General features: G+C 51.4%; 4 protein-coding genes across 4 annotated transcripts; 2 read left to right on the plus strand and 2 right to left on the minus strand.

The window, feature by feature from the left end:
• Window positions 1-2,255: 2,255 nt before the first annotated feature.
• COCVIDRAFT_107368 (hypothetical protein) lies at window positions 2,256-3,496 on the plus strand (the record flags this gene model as incomplete). Its single annotated transcript, XM_014698080.1, has 2 exons — window positions 2,256-2,952; window positions 3,012-3,496. 2 exons carry the CDS (start codon window positions 2,256-2,258, stop codon window positions 3,494-3,496), a joined length of 1,182 nt encoding a protein of 393 aa, XP_014553566.1.
• Window positions 3,497-4,104: 608 nt separating this feature from the next.
• Window positions 4,105-6,231, plus strand: COCVIDRAFT_107354 (hypothetical protein; the record flags this gene model as incomplete). The annotated part of the gene is made up of 5 exons (XM_014698081.1): window positions 4,105-4,245; window positions 4,310-4,417; window positions 4,472-4,686; window positions 4,741-5,644; window positions 5,713-6,231. The coding sequence occupies 5 exons, from the start codon at window positions 4,105-4,107 to the stop codon at window positions 6,229-6,231; spliced, it is 1,887 nt and encodes a 628-aa protein (XP_014553567.1).
• Window positions 6,232-6,713: 482 nt separating this feature from the next.
• COCVIDRAFT_107374 (hypothetical protein) lies at window positions 6,714-8,126 on the minus strand (the record flags this gene model as incomplete). Its single annotated transcript, XM_014698082.1, has 4 exons — window positions 6,714-6,884; window positions 7,074-7,798; window positions 7,892-7,949; window positions 8,049-8,126. The coding sequence occupies 4 exons, from the start codon at window positions 8,124-8,126 to the stop codon at window positions 6,714-6,716; spliced, it is 1,032 nt and encodes a 343-aa protein (XP_014553568.1).
• Window positions 8,127-8,688: 562 nt separating this feature from the next.
• COCVIDRAFT_107289 (hypothetical protein) lies at window positions 8,689-14,138 on the minus strand (the record flags this gene model as incomplete). The annotated part of the gene is made up of 5 exons (XM_014698083.1): window positions 8,689-9,950; window positions 10,004-11,153; window positions 12,168-12,811; window positions 12,870-13,821; window positions 13,917-14,138. The coding sequence occupies 5 exons, from the start codon at window positions 14,136-14,138 to the stop codon at window positions 8,689-8,691; spliced, it is 4,230 nt and encodes a 1,409-aa protein (XP_014553569.1).
• Window positions 14,139-14,478: the final 340 nt, after the last annotated feature.

The raw sequence follows: 14,478 nt of genomic DNA on the forward strand, positions 1-14,478 counted from the left end.
GAACCCTTTCAGACGCGGCAAGCTATGGTCACATCGATGGAAGCTTCTTGTGGCGTAGAATCTGTCCGACAATTCGTCTCAATACTGACTTGGCGGCGTGTGGCCCTGATCAGCTCGGTTGGCTAACGAACGTTGTGGCCAAACCACATCCTTGGGCCAATTAGCCACTGCCCGTAAGGAGACGCTCATGAACACTATATCGGGCGTTAGGATGCGCTTTGCCCAAAAGCTCTGATCACTCCGGGGTAGCAGTTTTACGGTCAGAGCATGCACACAATGCCGGCCGGCTCGTAACATGTTAGCTGAACCGGATCTCACACGTACAGCCCGGCTTCTGCCGGTCTCATTCGTCGGGCGAGGGCTGGAAAATAGTGGCGTTCAGAAGAACTTTGTACATGCAGTATGAACATAGTATGACTGCCGAATCTCCGAAGGCTGAAACTCGCCGTGATTCGATGATGCCATGATAAAGTTTCGCTTCCAACATCCTAAACGTTGCTGGAGATCATCGCGCACGTGCGAAGACTTTGCTGATGAAGCCCAAGCTACTGACTCGTCCCGGTCCATCCGCCTGACAATGTAACCAAGTCTGCGTCGTTATCTGAAACGCTGTACTATATCTCTACCTTCTTGCTCTTGCCAGCGTTGTGCAACGGGCTACGCCTGCGGTACAAGCGAACAATCGCTAAATTCCGATCAAGAACATCCTTGTAACACCATGTGCTGATCGACGTCTAGTTCACAGAAACGACCTGTGCATACTGGTCTGTCTGTACCACCTGGGCACTGATCATCGAAGCTTCCAGTGGGACTAGTATTGCCTTTGATGGACATATGCAATCAAGGAAGGTAATGCACTATCCACTCAGCGTTCGTTGTTCAGGTATGCGCTGCAGATAACGTTCGGCTTTACCCATGTTAGATCTTGGTAATGTGATCACGGAGCTCTCACAGGATGTGCCCAAATCTCGACCAATTTGCCTGCACCTGACTCCAGATTTGGTAGCATATGCTATGCAAAGGAGTGAAGAATCAGGCTAAGTATGACCGAACAAGTGGATTGCCACAGTGGATACCTTTTGAGCACGCTGAGCTTGCCTAAAGCAATACACAATGTAGCGTTACAGTACGCGTATGCAATGCATGCGTTCTGTAGGATAGTACAGCTGCCCTGCGGGATGGTGGAGTACTTGAAGACGGTTCAAATGTTTGGTTTGTGCAGTCCCGCCTGACTGTACATGTTGCGTCCCTAGCTCTGAACAGGTTAGGTAGCTCGAGCTTCTCCTGTAGGCGGCCTAATAAGACGGCTGGCAATAATCAACATTACGGGGGAAGAGGGGTCACCTGAACAGTTTCATATTGCAAGGACCACTCTCGACGTTGACTCTTGACACTGCACGACGAACTTGCGCTTGATGCATGGGACTGCAGAAAAGACGTACGTAACTCGCATAACCGCCATATGCCGCAACTTGAGCTGAAATCGGATCTACACATTGGCTTCTTTGTGCGAGTAGTAGTGTTTCGTGACGGTAGAGGGCACCGTATCGAGGCTGGCTGAGAGCTACGGCCAGGGAACAAGAGAAGGAGAGGGTTATCATGATTCGCTCGATGACACTGTGTTGACCTTGTCTGTAGCGGATAGTCCGAGGAGTCATTACCTCACTTCGCACCCCGGATAGGGCTGATGTTACACACTACGAGGCTGACGGCTCCATGGCCCAAGCGCGTAGTCTCCATTGGGAGATTGCTGCGGAGGCTGGCTGGAGTACTTACGTCGTACACGTATCGTACTCTCCGTGTCGGTTCTGCTCCCGTCGGGCTGCCTCTGGTGGTTGAGGGTTGCTGTGGCAAGACGTCCTACGTGGGGTCGGCTAAGACTCGGCAAAGCTGTAAGTCCTGTATATACGTCGGTCGCCCCAGGCAAGCGGTTGTGTATATGCAAGCCCTTGGGATCTTCGTCGCCCCTGTCCGAGGTGGCACTGCGCAGAGACCTCGGCGGCGGCGAAAGGAAGCGCGGATGGAAATAAGTATGTTGTTGGCCTGTTCTTTTTGACGCGCGGCTGAATCAACACACTGGCTCTGAAGCACGGGCCGTGTATCCCTGCGCCTTCACTCAATGAAAACATGTGCAACAACGTGCAACAATAACATTGCCTCCCGAGCCGTACGAGCAAGTACGTCACGGTACGCGCCCCGGGAGACTCTGACCCTGCTGCCATCTTCCTCTACGACAAGCATCTGAGGCTGGCTGAATGCTCTGGGGCTCCAGCTTTCTTCTTCGGGGCCGCTCTGCCCCTGAGAGCGCATCATCACCACCACCACCACTTGGCAGCCCCGACGAAGCTTCTGATGACGAAGTTGCGCCTTCGGAGGTTCGGCACATTGATGCTTCAGAATTGCAGCCCACTATTGTTTTTGATGACAGTGGTGACTCCATCTTGGTCTTGGGCACCGATTCGTCGGGCCACCAGCCCGTCCAGGTATCCAGGACGGCCATGATTCTGGCTAGTCCGGTGTGGAAGAAGATATTCGAGCGGCACTGGAATGAGAATGGAACGGCCGCTATCCCCTTACCCGACGACGAGCTAGATGCAATGCACATTGCCCTCCGAATAGCTCATCTCCGCTTCCACGAATTGCCCAAGAAGAATGGACTCACCATCGATGCCCTTCTCCAACTTTCAGTCGTGTGCGACAGATACGACCTTGTCAAGCTGGTTCGACCCTTCTTGGATCTCTACGGCTGGGCTCAGTGCCACTACCCCGATACCACTTCAGGGGAACGATGCCACCCGGCCTGGTTCTTCGTGGCATGGACCTTTGGCTACAAGGACAGCTTCCAAAACCTTGCCAAGTTTGTGGTAAAAAGGACTGGCTTAGATCAACGTGGGAATGCAATGATGGATAGTGGCCAGGCATTTCCGCTTCATATGCCGCCCGCACTACTTGGTAAGCCGCCTCGCTGTCCTTTGTTCAAACACCTTCACGCTTTACTGACGCTCTCAAAGAACGAATAATGGAAATCCGAGAAGCCACTCTTACAGCCATGCTTGATGTTCTCTACGATATTTTGGACGACATCACACACGTATATGTGTGTCAAGTCGACGAATCATGTGAGCAAAAGTGTCGCGCCATGGTTTTGGGTTCATTCATCTCCTTCCTCCTAGAAAGCAATCTCTACCCAGTACGACGCGCGGCTTCCGGGACTTCTTTGAGTATTCAGCAATTATATGATCATGCAAATGCTGCTGAGATTCTTACGTTTGAATCGCACGACTATGCGGAGATGGCAGCCCATGTAAAGCGAACCAATTGCGACCCGGCAAAAGCTACGGCCGATACATTCAAACACCAAGGTGGTCTTATCCTCCACAAAAAGTGCTTTGGAGCATTTCATCTTCGGTCGAAACTGCGAGCGATTTATTCGGACATCGATTCGGTGGTGCTCCCATCTCATATACAACATATGGATGAGCAGGCTGCAAAGTAATTACCCTGGTCTAGCCTCCAAACGGTTCTTTTTATAGACGAATGATGTTGGATCAAACTCACCAGGCGCCGACAGTGATGTTGGTGTCAAACCGGCTTTAGTCCGTCTGCACGCTCCACAGGCCGTTCATCGCTAGTGCTACCTCATACGTACAGCTTGGGCGAGAGCGATTTTCTAGTCTCAGGCACCGAGGTGTTATCTCCATTCTTCCGTGTTCCGACCAGACTTGAGCCAGTAGCACGTACTGTGTAATCCACTCATCACATAGTCGCTATCGCTTGTGGAAGCTGGCAATGCAAGGTTCGCGCTAACGCGTGTGAGAAGGCCACCCCGCTCCCAGCAAGACTTGGTACTTGGCGACCTCTTCTTCGACCTTCCGGATACAGCCGGTCCAACTTGAGCATTCCACCAAATTGATTATGCTCCGAGATGCAGCCAAGTATGCCGTCGATGAAATTGCCTGTTTATGACGGCAAAGATGGGACTGGCAACAGATAACCCATGCTTGGAGGAATTGGCGGCAAACATGCCCCCCACGTACTACGTAGTAAATAAATACTACACCGCCCATGCTCGGTACTTTGTCCTGTAGGAACATTCGTCACGACATGTTTCCATCCGCTCGCTCCGCGGCCATTGCGCTGTTGGCACTAGCCGCGCCTTCTCTCGCTCAAGTCCCATCTGAGCCTGCGGGCCTCAAGGTGCTCGAGTCGCGCTTCGGAGATGGTGTGAAGATTACTTACAAAGAGGTTGGAAGCCATTGGAAAAAGATCGTTTTGTATCACAGCCAGATTATCTAATAGTAATGTATAGAACAAGCTTTGTGAGACTATACCAGACGTCAAATCATATTCCGGTTATGTCTACCTACCCCCCGGAACCGCCGACTTGGGTCAGGGACAGGATTATCCTATCAATACCGTAAGCAGCATGTCGCTATGGCTCATTTGTTGAGATCCTAAGTTCTTGCTCTAGTTCTTTTGGTTTTTTGAAGCCCGTGACGATCCGGCCAATGCACCACTTACAATCTGGTTGAACGGTGGACCGGGTTCGTCCTCAATGTATGGATTGCTCGAGGAAAATGGGCCGTGCTACGCAAACCCAGACTCAAACTCAACGAGACCAGCTGAATGGAGCTGGAACAGAGCATCGAACATGCTCTATCTCGATCAACCCGTGCAGGTTGGCTTGTGAGTTCTCTTATCTAAGAGGGCCATGGCACGTGAATTGACAATTGTTTCCAGTTCATACGACACTTTGACAAATGTCACCAGAAACCTTGCTACGGGACAGGTCACGGTGTTGAATGACACCACACCTCTCCCTGAACAAAACACTACTTTTCTTACAGGCACCTATCCTAGCCGTAACCCCAACACCACATTTTTCGGTAGCGTCAATGGCGCCGTGGCAGCGTGGGAGTTTGCGCAGGCTTGGTTCCAAGAGTTTCCTCACATTGTGCCCAATGACACTCGCATTAGTCTCGCAGCCCAGTCGTACGGTGGACGCTATGGACCCGCTATGATGTCTTTCTGGGAGGAACAAAATCAGAAGATTGAGAATGGCACTCTCAAGGAAGGCTACGTTATGCACTTGGATACCCTGCTTCTTATTTCCGGCTGCATCGACCGCTACATCCAGTTTCCCTACTATCCTCAACAGGCTTACAAAGGCAACGGATATGGATTTGAAGCCGTCAACGAGACGATCTACAATGGCATGGTAGCTGCTGTCCCAGAGTGTCTAGAGAGGATTCAAAACTGCCGCGATGCCGCTGCTGTGTCTGATCCGGAAAACCTAGGCATCGACGCTGGTGTCAATCGCATTTGCGAGGGTGCAGAAACCTTTTGCCGTAACAACATCGTCACCCCCTACAACAACTATGCTGGGCGCGACTACTACGATATTTCCACGCCATCACCTCCACCCTTCCCACCGCCATTCCACGAGGGCTATCTGAACCGCGAGTGGGTCCAGGCGGAGCTCGGTGTGCCTCTCAACTGGACGGGTAGCTCCCCGCAGGCTTCAACCGCCTACCGTGCCATTGGCGACTACCCGCGTGACGGATGGATTGAGGATCTCGGCTTCCTTCTTGACAACGGGATCAAGGTATCACTAGTGTATGGAGATCTCGACTTCGCCTGCCCCGTAAGTATCATTATGCCCAACGCAACCCTTACTCATGCAATCTCCTTGCTAACAAAAAGACATATCAGTGGGGCGGTGGCGATGCTGTGGCCAAAGCAATCAACTGGACAGGGTCTGCCGGGTATGCATCTGCGCAGTACGCCGAGATTCAGACAAACGACTCATACGTCGGCGGTCTCGTCCGCCAATACGGAAACTTGAGTTACATCCGCACCTACCAAGCCGGCCACGCCATTCCTGCATACCAGCCCGAGACGGCTTTCAAGATCTTCACGCGTGCCTTATTCAACCTTGATATTGCTACCGGCACCGAGTCGACTGCCGGCACGGATGATGAGAGCACGTACATGAGCACAGGACGGCCCGATCCAAATGTGCAGTTTGAGGCGTATACATCCGAAAGGCTAACGTTTTGCTATACTTGGGATCTCGGCTCCTGCACTGAGGATCAGGTCGATGCAGTGTTGGATGGATCCGCCGAGATTTGCCAGTACCTGGTTGTGGATGCAAACTCGACGCAATTGTTTCCCGAGGTGATTGCTGGATGCCGCGGCGGCAACGCTAGTATCTCTGGCATTCATTATTAAAAACAAAGAAACATCCGCCGAGGTTGTTCGGAGGCATCGCAGCTAAGACAATGAGTAGACGATAGGAATGTTTGCGGGGTCGGGAACTTGGCGTCACGGGGCCATACCAGTCTTCTTTCCCCGATCCGAATCCGAGTAAGATAAAAATGAATAACGACAAGAGATATTGCGTAAAAGCTTCTCGTAACATGAAACACGATGACTTGTTCTCCAGAAAACCACTTTTGCAGCATCTTCCGTTATCCTTGATCGGTGAACTGGTGGCGATGCACAGACAATCACGATAGACCCTTGATTGTCGCTTTTTCTTTGCTTTTTGACAACACCCACGTGTATTCCCATACGCCCGAAGAAAAAGAAAGCAAATAATAATCACTAATATGAAAAAAATACTCGGTTGGACTAGGCACACTCACATAGTATCGGGCAGCTAGGTAGAATAAACAAAGTTACGGTTAGGAAAAGAAAACAAGGGATACCATCTAATCATCGCTAAGATTAACGCCTCCGAACTTCTCTGCTTTCTTCCTCTGCAACAAATCCGCATCATTGGCGAGGTCAAGGCCGTGGTCCTTTTTCTTACCCTCCGCTGCATGTCCACTGCCCTTGCTGTGCGTCTCACTGTCCACATGGCCTCCGTTGTGCGCACCAGACTCCTCGTTCTGAGCCTTGGTACCACCTACGGGACCCCCATCAGTACTACCATGAGTACCATTCTTCAGACCAGAAGACGCATCAGCCCCGCCTTCACTTAGGTTGACACCGCCAAATTTCTCAGCCTTCTTCCTTTGCAGCTGATCCGCATCATTGGCGACATCGTGACCGTGACCCTGATTCTTAACTTGCGTCTCAGCACTCGCATGGCCAACAGCGCCGCCATCACTGCTTCCCCCATTAGTGCTACCATGGGCCTTGCTCTTCCCCACAGAAGACGCATCAGCCTCATCGTCACCTAGGTTCACGCCCCCAAACTTCTCTGCTTTCTTCCTCTGCAACAGATCCGCCTCGTGGCCGACATCGTGACCATGCTCCTTACTCTTACCCTGCATCTCTCCACTGTCATGCGTACCGAATGACTCCTCAGTCTTCCCCTTGGTACTGCCATCAGCATGTCCCACAGGACCTCCATTAGCAGTACCACTCGCTCCACTATTCTCACCACCAACCTCTTCATCATCCTGTAGATTGACACCCCCAAACTTCTCAGCCTTCCTCCTCTGCAGTAAATCCGCATCACACGCTCCTCCACCCTGTCCCTTCTCCTGCTCACCTCCATCCAACGTAGCCTCCCCATGCAACATCTCCACATCCGCATGTCCTCCAGCTCCACTACCTACATCCTCCGACCCCACCGCATCTTTGACCCGCTGCTCGCGTGCGTGCGCCGCCGAGTCGTGCGACGTCGCGCCCGCGATGCCGGCTTCGTCGGTGTCTAGTTTGGAGTGTTTTTGCTGGATGTGCGAGGTTGGGGAGGGGGAGGTGTGGTGGGGTTCTGAGCGCTTTTTCGAGTCGGATTGGGAGGTGGATGTTTGGGTTGCGGTGCCGCCGCCTGAGAGGCCGGGGAGGGCTGTGGTGATGGTGGGTCAGTTTGGTATACGTAGATCTGTTGGAGTGTGTTCTTTTGGGTTGTTGTAATGGATGGATAGGGTGGGGAACGTACTGTCTCCTTTTTCGCCCTCGGGCATGGGTGCTACGTGTTTGGTGTGTTGGAGGGAGTTCTGTAGTTAGGTTAGCTACACTCATGGCTTCTTGTTCGATTACGTGTGGTGAATGGGTATAGTAGAGGGAGTGGGCTTGTATTGGAGAAGGCACCATACATCTCCAGTTGTACCGTGAAGAATCTCATGGCCTTCGATGGGTCCGTTGTCACTGGATCCGTCTCCGTTACGAGGCATCTTTGTAATATCTAAATTCTTTCAAGATACTTGAGTTGTAATATGATTGTTTGTTCGTTGAAATCTCGTGATTGTTATGCTAAGACAAGAAGAAAAGTATTCACGCAAATTCAAGTTTTGCTCTTCTCGTCCCATGACGCCCTTTTATTCCATCAACATCTACCCTAATTGTCTAGCTGAAAGTTGGCAATCGCGTGGCTTCCACTTTCATGGTCAAGCGACGTCATAGTCTGAGGCGTGGTGTTGTGGCACTAACATGCGCCACTGAACAACGACGGAGCAGGTCCCGGGGCTAGTACCTATGTATGACATGCACTATTTCAACTCCTTTTCGCGCAACCAAGGCTTCGTGTTGTTTTCAGCTAAATGATGTACGGGGCTGGTGGTACGCGTGTGTGCTTGGTACTGGTGATTGTCGTGTCGTGTCATGGTCTCTTTGTGGAAGGTGGGTTGGCATTTAGACTACAAATTCCGGGAAAAAGTACATGCATACAATACGAGACAATAGATAGTGTTGCCGTCGGAATACCCCGATCATCTATTGACGAAGGAGATAATAGGCTTAATAAACAACTCGATGCTTCCAAAGCGGCGCCTTCCGTACACTGTCAATATCCCACTCTACCTTGCCTTTCTCATTCATGATAGCGCCTTCATCCGTGACTCGAGTTCCAAATGTGCCAAGGTCCTCCTGTAGCTCAGCAACCTCGTGCTTGCTGATGCCGGGACGATCCCTGGGGAGCCATATGACGTCTTGGCGTTCAGCTAAGACTGGATGCAGGTAGGCCTCAATGACTTCTTTTTTCGTATATGGTGGGACAGGGCGGCAAAATCGAGTTGCGAGAGATGCAGAGATATCGCTAGTAGATAGCGTATGTGGTGCCAATATCCTCTTTAACAACGATCGCTGTGTTGAGGCGTCGGCAGGAGGTGCAATACCAGCAGCTTCAGAGCCTTTGATAGCTCGCTGCTCGCTATTGTAGCGGGAAACAAGAGCTTGATCAGACCGGATACCATCTTTCTTATACCCAGGAGACACACGGTTGGCGGTAGAAAAATGTCCGGCTTCGGCATTGCTCAGTTGCCCCGAGTGCTCAGAGTCGTCGAGCAGGTTCAACTGCTTAACCTTTCGCTTCATGAAGATGTGGAAGATGACCGTTGCAACGATCAACACCATTTGAAGGACGGTCGGCCCAACAGAGGTAATGCTACCACCGATACCAATACCAAAAAGACCCAGCAGACAGAGTTCTCCAAGGTATACTCCAACCATGAGCTGTTCCAGAGCGCGCGCATAGAACCCTCCCTTGGTATCGATTTGCGTGTCGTGAACGTACATCATGTTGTATCGGAACGCAACGTAAATCATTCCGATACCGACTGCTGCAAAGCCCAGAACAAGCGGCGCAATCGTGGCATAGCAGATGGCAATGACGCCCAAATTTGTCCATTTCGGGTACTCTGCGCCCCAGGATGGTTCGCCCAATGCCACATAACGATTGTACTTCTTCCTCGGCGTTTTGGCGAATTTGCTTAGAATAACGACGCCCACCAAGCCCCCAATATTGAAAAGATGTTTCGAAGATATAGCTAGACCGAAGAGGATGAAATACGAAATGTAAAAGTTGGAGGCCTTTGGTAGGTTCTTGGATAGCAGACCGACGGCACTTTTGGGGTCGGAGACGATCTGGCTGGCTACTGCCGCGGCAGCCGAGGTGAACGTTGTAATGAGAAAAACTTGAACAACTTGAAAGGCAAAGTACCATTTCTGTGTTTGTTGTTCGACCTGGGAGATGGTGACTGCACCGGCCAACTTGGCAACGACTGTCAAAACGTTAGTTGAGAAAGGTGTAGGAAGACCGATCTTGAGAACATACCGCGACAGATGACGGGGACTAAAGCCATGAGAATAGCGAGTGCAACGACTGGCAAGAGTCCAGTCACGACACCAAGGATAACCTCGGGAATTTCGTTGATAAATGACAAAAACGGCACATTCTCTGTGAGGTAGTTGATGTTGCTGATGGAACCAACTACAGCAACAGGGATAGACCAGAAGAGAATCATAGCTGAAATGAAGATTGTGGCGAGGAGGTGGCGCAGAGATCTGCCTTTGGAGCCCATGTTGAGATTCTTCCAGATGACTTCCTCCGGCAAAACACCCATCTGTCTAGAGCTAAACTTGGTGGGCCTGCGATGTTGATTTGTGTTGAAGGCGGCCTCAGCCGCGATTATCGTGTCAAATTCGATGAATACCGCGCTGTCAAGCTTTTCCTTCCCAGTGAGATGCGAACGTTGCGCAGTCTGGACCTTGGGGAGCAGTTCCTTGATCTGGTTGCGAAAGTAATCAATTGAGTCCACCTTTTTACCAATCAAAAACTTGGTCTTGTGTGTTGGGCGCAATGCCTTGTCATATGTGCCTTTCTCACTGCCCTTCTTTTTTTGCTGTTTGGTGACCTTTTGCATGAACTTTGTTTCGCCGGCCTCAAGTTTAATGACAGCCTTGTCGAGGTCTGCGACATCGTCGTCTAGGTCGTTCACATTCGGAACAAGCCAAATTTGGGCGACTCTGGGAAACATGTTATGAAGCTCTTCAAGAGATAGAGACTCTTGCGGGACATCGGTAAAGAGGACTGTACGCTGGGAGATGCGACTCGCATTCCATGTGGTCAAGCAGTAAGCTTTTCTGAGTTTGACCAGGTACAGCATTTCTCTGTAGATAAGGAATAAGACCCAGCCGAAGAAAATCCAAGCAATTAATGCGTGGGCAAAGTAGCGTGCTTCATTCTCGACGTTGGAGAAGCTGAGAATGTCCAGACCAGATTCGCCACCACCACCTGTGGCATTGACAGGGAAGAGAACAGGCCAGGTAATAACGGCACCTACAAAGGCCATCAAAGTGAGTACCTTTAGGAAACGCATGTAGAGATATGCATCGAGAGAGTGGTGATTGAGGACGTATTCGTCACTCAAGTTGGTGAATTTCTTAACCCAGCCTAGGAAACCCTGGCCTGCTGGAGGTGTTTTCTCACTGCATCGTATCATCAGAAAGTATTATTGTCAACTAAGTTGGGAAAGCGTACTCTTCTAGAAGTGCATCGTGATATGTTCGTGGGGCATAGAGGCGCCTCTGCTTGTTACGCAACACCAAGAATAAGGTAACCAGAGCAACAGCAACGATAAAACTGGGCACGAGAGTTGAGACAAGGGCGGATAATGAGGATCCACCACCGCGGTGGCTACCTTGTTGCTCAGACATGGCGACTGTGGGGAAGAGGAAGAGGCCGCAATGCGGGGACAGAGGCTATAATGTTCGTACTTGCGAGGTCCAGCAGCGTCCTATGTAGTTGGTGCACATGCAGCGACGTTGAAAAATGGGAATTGCATCATAGGAGCCATTTTGTGGAAGAGTTTCCATAAAAGATCCAATGTCATAGTGCATTGTCCGGCACGGCACTTTCGATTAGTGGCTTTGCTGTGATCCAAGCGTCGTACAACATGTGAAGCAGAAATAAAAGGGATGAGCGCGGAGTATAGGGCGATGAGAATGATAAGCGGTATGGGATAGGCTAGAGTGTGCAGTTACGTCGATCCAAGACGGTTGTGTGGCACTTAGTAAAGCTTGTGGATACGAGGCACATGGTGATGATGCGGGAGCTAATTTGGTGCGTCCATGTCGTCATTCACATGTCTGCCATGAGTACGGGTTATTTTGCCAATAACAGTATGAACCGTGACCCCTTTCCTCAAGCATTTCGTCTGTATGTAGTTAATATCTGCTTAGAAGGACATGACGCAATCACAAAGCAAAGTCTGATTGATGCAGATGGAAAAGATAATCAAGCAACAACGCGTGCTTGTACAATCATGACATAATCCAGCCCAATACTATACACTACATAGCCGTGCCATATCACGAACTAACCAATCATTACCTTAACTCATAAGTAGCCTCGTCACCGCGCCGACATTCAATGTCCTTAGATCGCTGTAATGCTGCCCCGTGCCCAAGAAGACGACTGGAATACCAGTTGCATGCACCATCGACACAAGCGTGCCCACCATATCTCCCACGGTGTCGCACTTTGAAATGACAAAGCCATCGAGATTTCGTCCTGGGCCAAAAGAGGCATTGAAGTTCCGGGCCTGAGCGACAGAGTCTGTGCCGACGAGGGCTTCGCCGACCATGAGGATCTTGTCAGGGTTGGCTAGCTTGCCAAACTTCTCGAGCGACGACATGAGTCGCTGATCGTTGTGGCGCCGACCTGCCGTATCAATGAGGACCACGTTGAAGTTGTTCTTGGTCGCAAAAGTTACGGCATCGGCAGCAATGTTAGCGGCATCCTTGCCGTAACCCTTTTCAAACAGATCGACGTGCCCGCCCTCTCTTTGGGATAGCTCCTTCAATCGATCGACGTGTACCCGTAGTTGCTCCACCGCGCCAGAACGGAAGGTATCCGCTGCTGCGATGAGCACACGATGATGGTTTTGCAGCAGGAAAAACGCAATCTTAGAGAGGTTCGTCGACTTTCCAACTCCGTTGACGCCAACAATGGACAGTACGTAGGGGCGAGTGGTAGTAGAATTCGTGTGCTGGATTTCGCGAAGCAGGTCAAGGGAAGAAGTCGGGGTAAGTATCTTGGTAAGGGCTTTCTCCATTGACGACTTGATCGTTGTCTCGATGGCTGTCATGGCCGCATTAGTAAAGCGCCCAAGTAAGAAAAGAGTGTGGAAATGACTGACTAGTAAAGCTGGGTGTTTTGATGCCCACAAGGTCACGCTCCACACTTTCGCATAGTCGTACTGCTGCTTCGCGCGCAACGTTCTTGCGCAACAAATGCTCTTCCATGCCCTTGAGAGGCTTGGCAAGATCTTCCTTGGTCAGTGTCTTGCCACCTACCACATTCCTAAACAGGCCGCCTATTGCGCCTAGACTTGACCCAACCAGGCCGCCAGCTGCAGCCGGTGTGTCCTTGTCCCTCTTTGCATTTTGGGCTGCGATAATAGCATCCATCTCATCGTCAAGGTCCTTGAGCACAAACTCGCCCTTGTTAGTTTTGCGACCCCATGTCTCCTGCTTGATCTCTTCCAATGCTTCATTTCCTGATGCGTCACCCTGTACGTCTGACTGAGAGTAATCGAGGATAGAGTCATCCTCTTCCTCCGCGCCAAACTCGCCCCACACCCTGCCCTTTTTTGCGGAAGCCTTTCCCTTTTTCTTGGCCGACGCCTCGTCACCCGACGACACAGGCGCAGAGCTGAAAGCCGAGGCTTTCTTCTTATCCCTCCGAGACATTTTGCCTCCAATCGGTCTTGCTTTACCTGTAAGCAACTGGCTCTGTGCTGGAGTGGTGGGCCTCGAAGTGTCCGGGGTAGGCACTGGCGTTGAATCGGCGCTGGTATCGTATAAGGGTCGTTGGGGTTTTTGCAAGCCCACAGGCTTGACAGCAGTGTCGTCGGCACTGTCATTATCTGTGCTTGACTCTGGGGTTGTGAGCTTGATGCTGGGGGCGCCCGAATCGCTTGCGCCTTCCAACTCGTGCATCTGGCGATCGAAGTAGGAGCCAAACTTGTCGCAGTTGACCACACTGCTGTCTGACTGGAGCTTGTCGCCATAAAGGCCGATGAATAGGGCGCGCACATTATCGAGGAGTTTGTCTATCCATGTGAGGTGAACAAGGCTCTGGTATACGGCCTATGTGGGGTGTTAGTATATGGGCATGTCCAAGAGGCAATTGCGGCGCATTTTCCGTGCCCTCGCCTCTACCGCTCTTACGGTGCAGAACATACGACAAAAATGAGCCCAACATCCTTTGCGGCAGTCCATTTGAGGGTATAACCATCTTTTTTGTACGCTGGCTTGGAACCGGTATCGTCGGCCTGGGGCTGGATGCGCTCTTCAATGAAGACGTCTCGGATCAGGCTGTTGATGACGTTTGCGCCGACAGGGACATAGGTGCGGGACCAAAGCACGACTCCTGAGGTGGTGAGTATCTCAAATGTATCGAGCATTATGGGCGAGGGTGTCGCATGAGGTGCTGGCTGGTATGCGAGAGGGGTGTGTGGTGATGGTAATGTTGGTGCGATGACGAAGGGCCGTGCGGGCCGCCTCTTGCCAGATGGTCGGAACTCGGACAGGCAGCGGAAAGCTCGAAGGCACAAATTCCACAGATACACTACACCCTCAATTCACGCCCCTTGCCTCGCCCAGTCACTCGCTGTTCCTCCTCCTGTTCCTCCATCTCGCCATCAATTTCCACAACGACTGCCGGCCCCGGTATCACGCGCAGCCATGCAGCGTCCCAACTACAACAACCCGCCGCCCGCGCATTCACCACCCCGTACGCCTCCC

The sequence above is a fragment of the Bipolaris victoriae genome, assembly GCF_000527765.1.
Source record: "Bipolaris victoriae FI3 unplaced genomic scaffold scaffold_84, whole genome shotgun sequence".
NCBI classification, from domain to species: domain Eukaryota; kingdom Fungi; phylum Ascomycota; class Dothideomycetes; order Pleosporales; family Pleosporaceae; genus Bipolaris; species Bipolaris victoriae.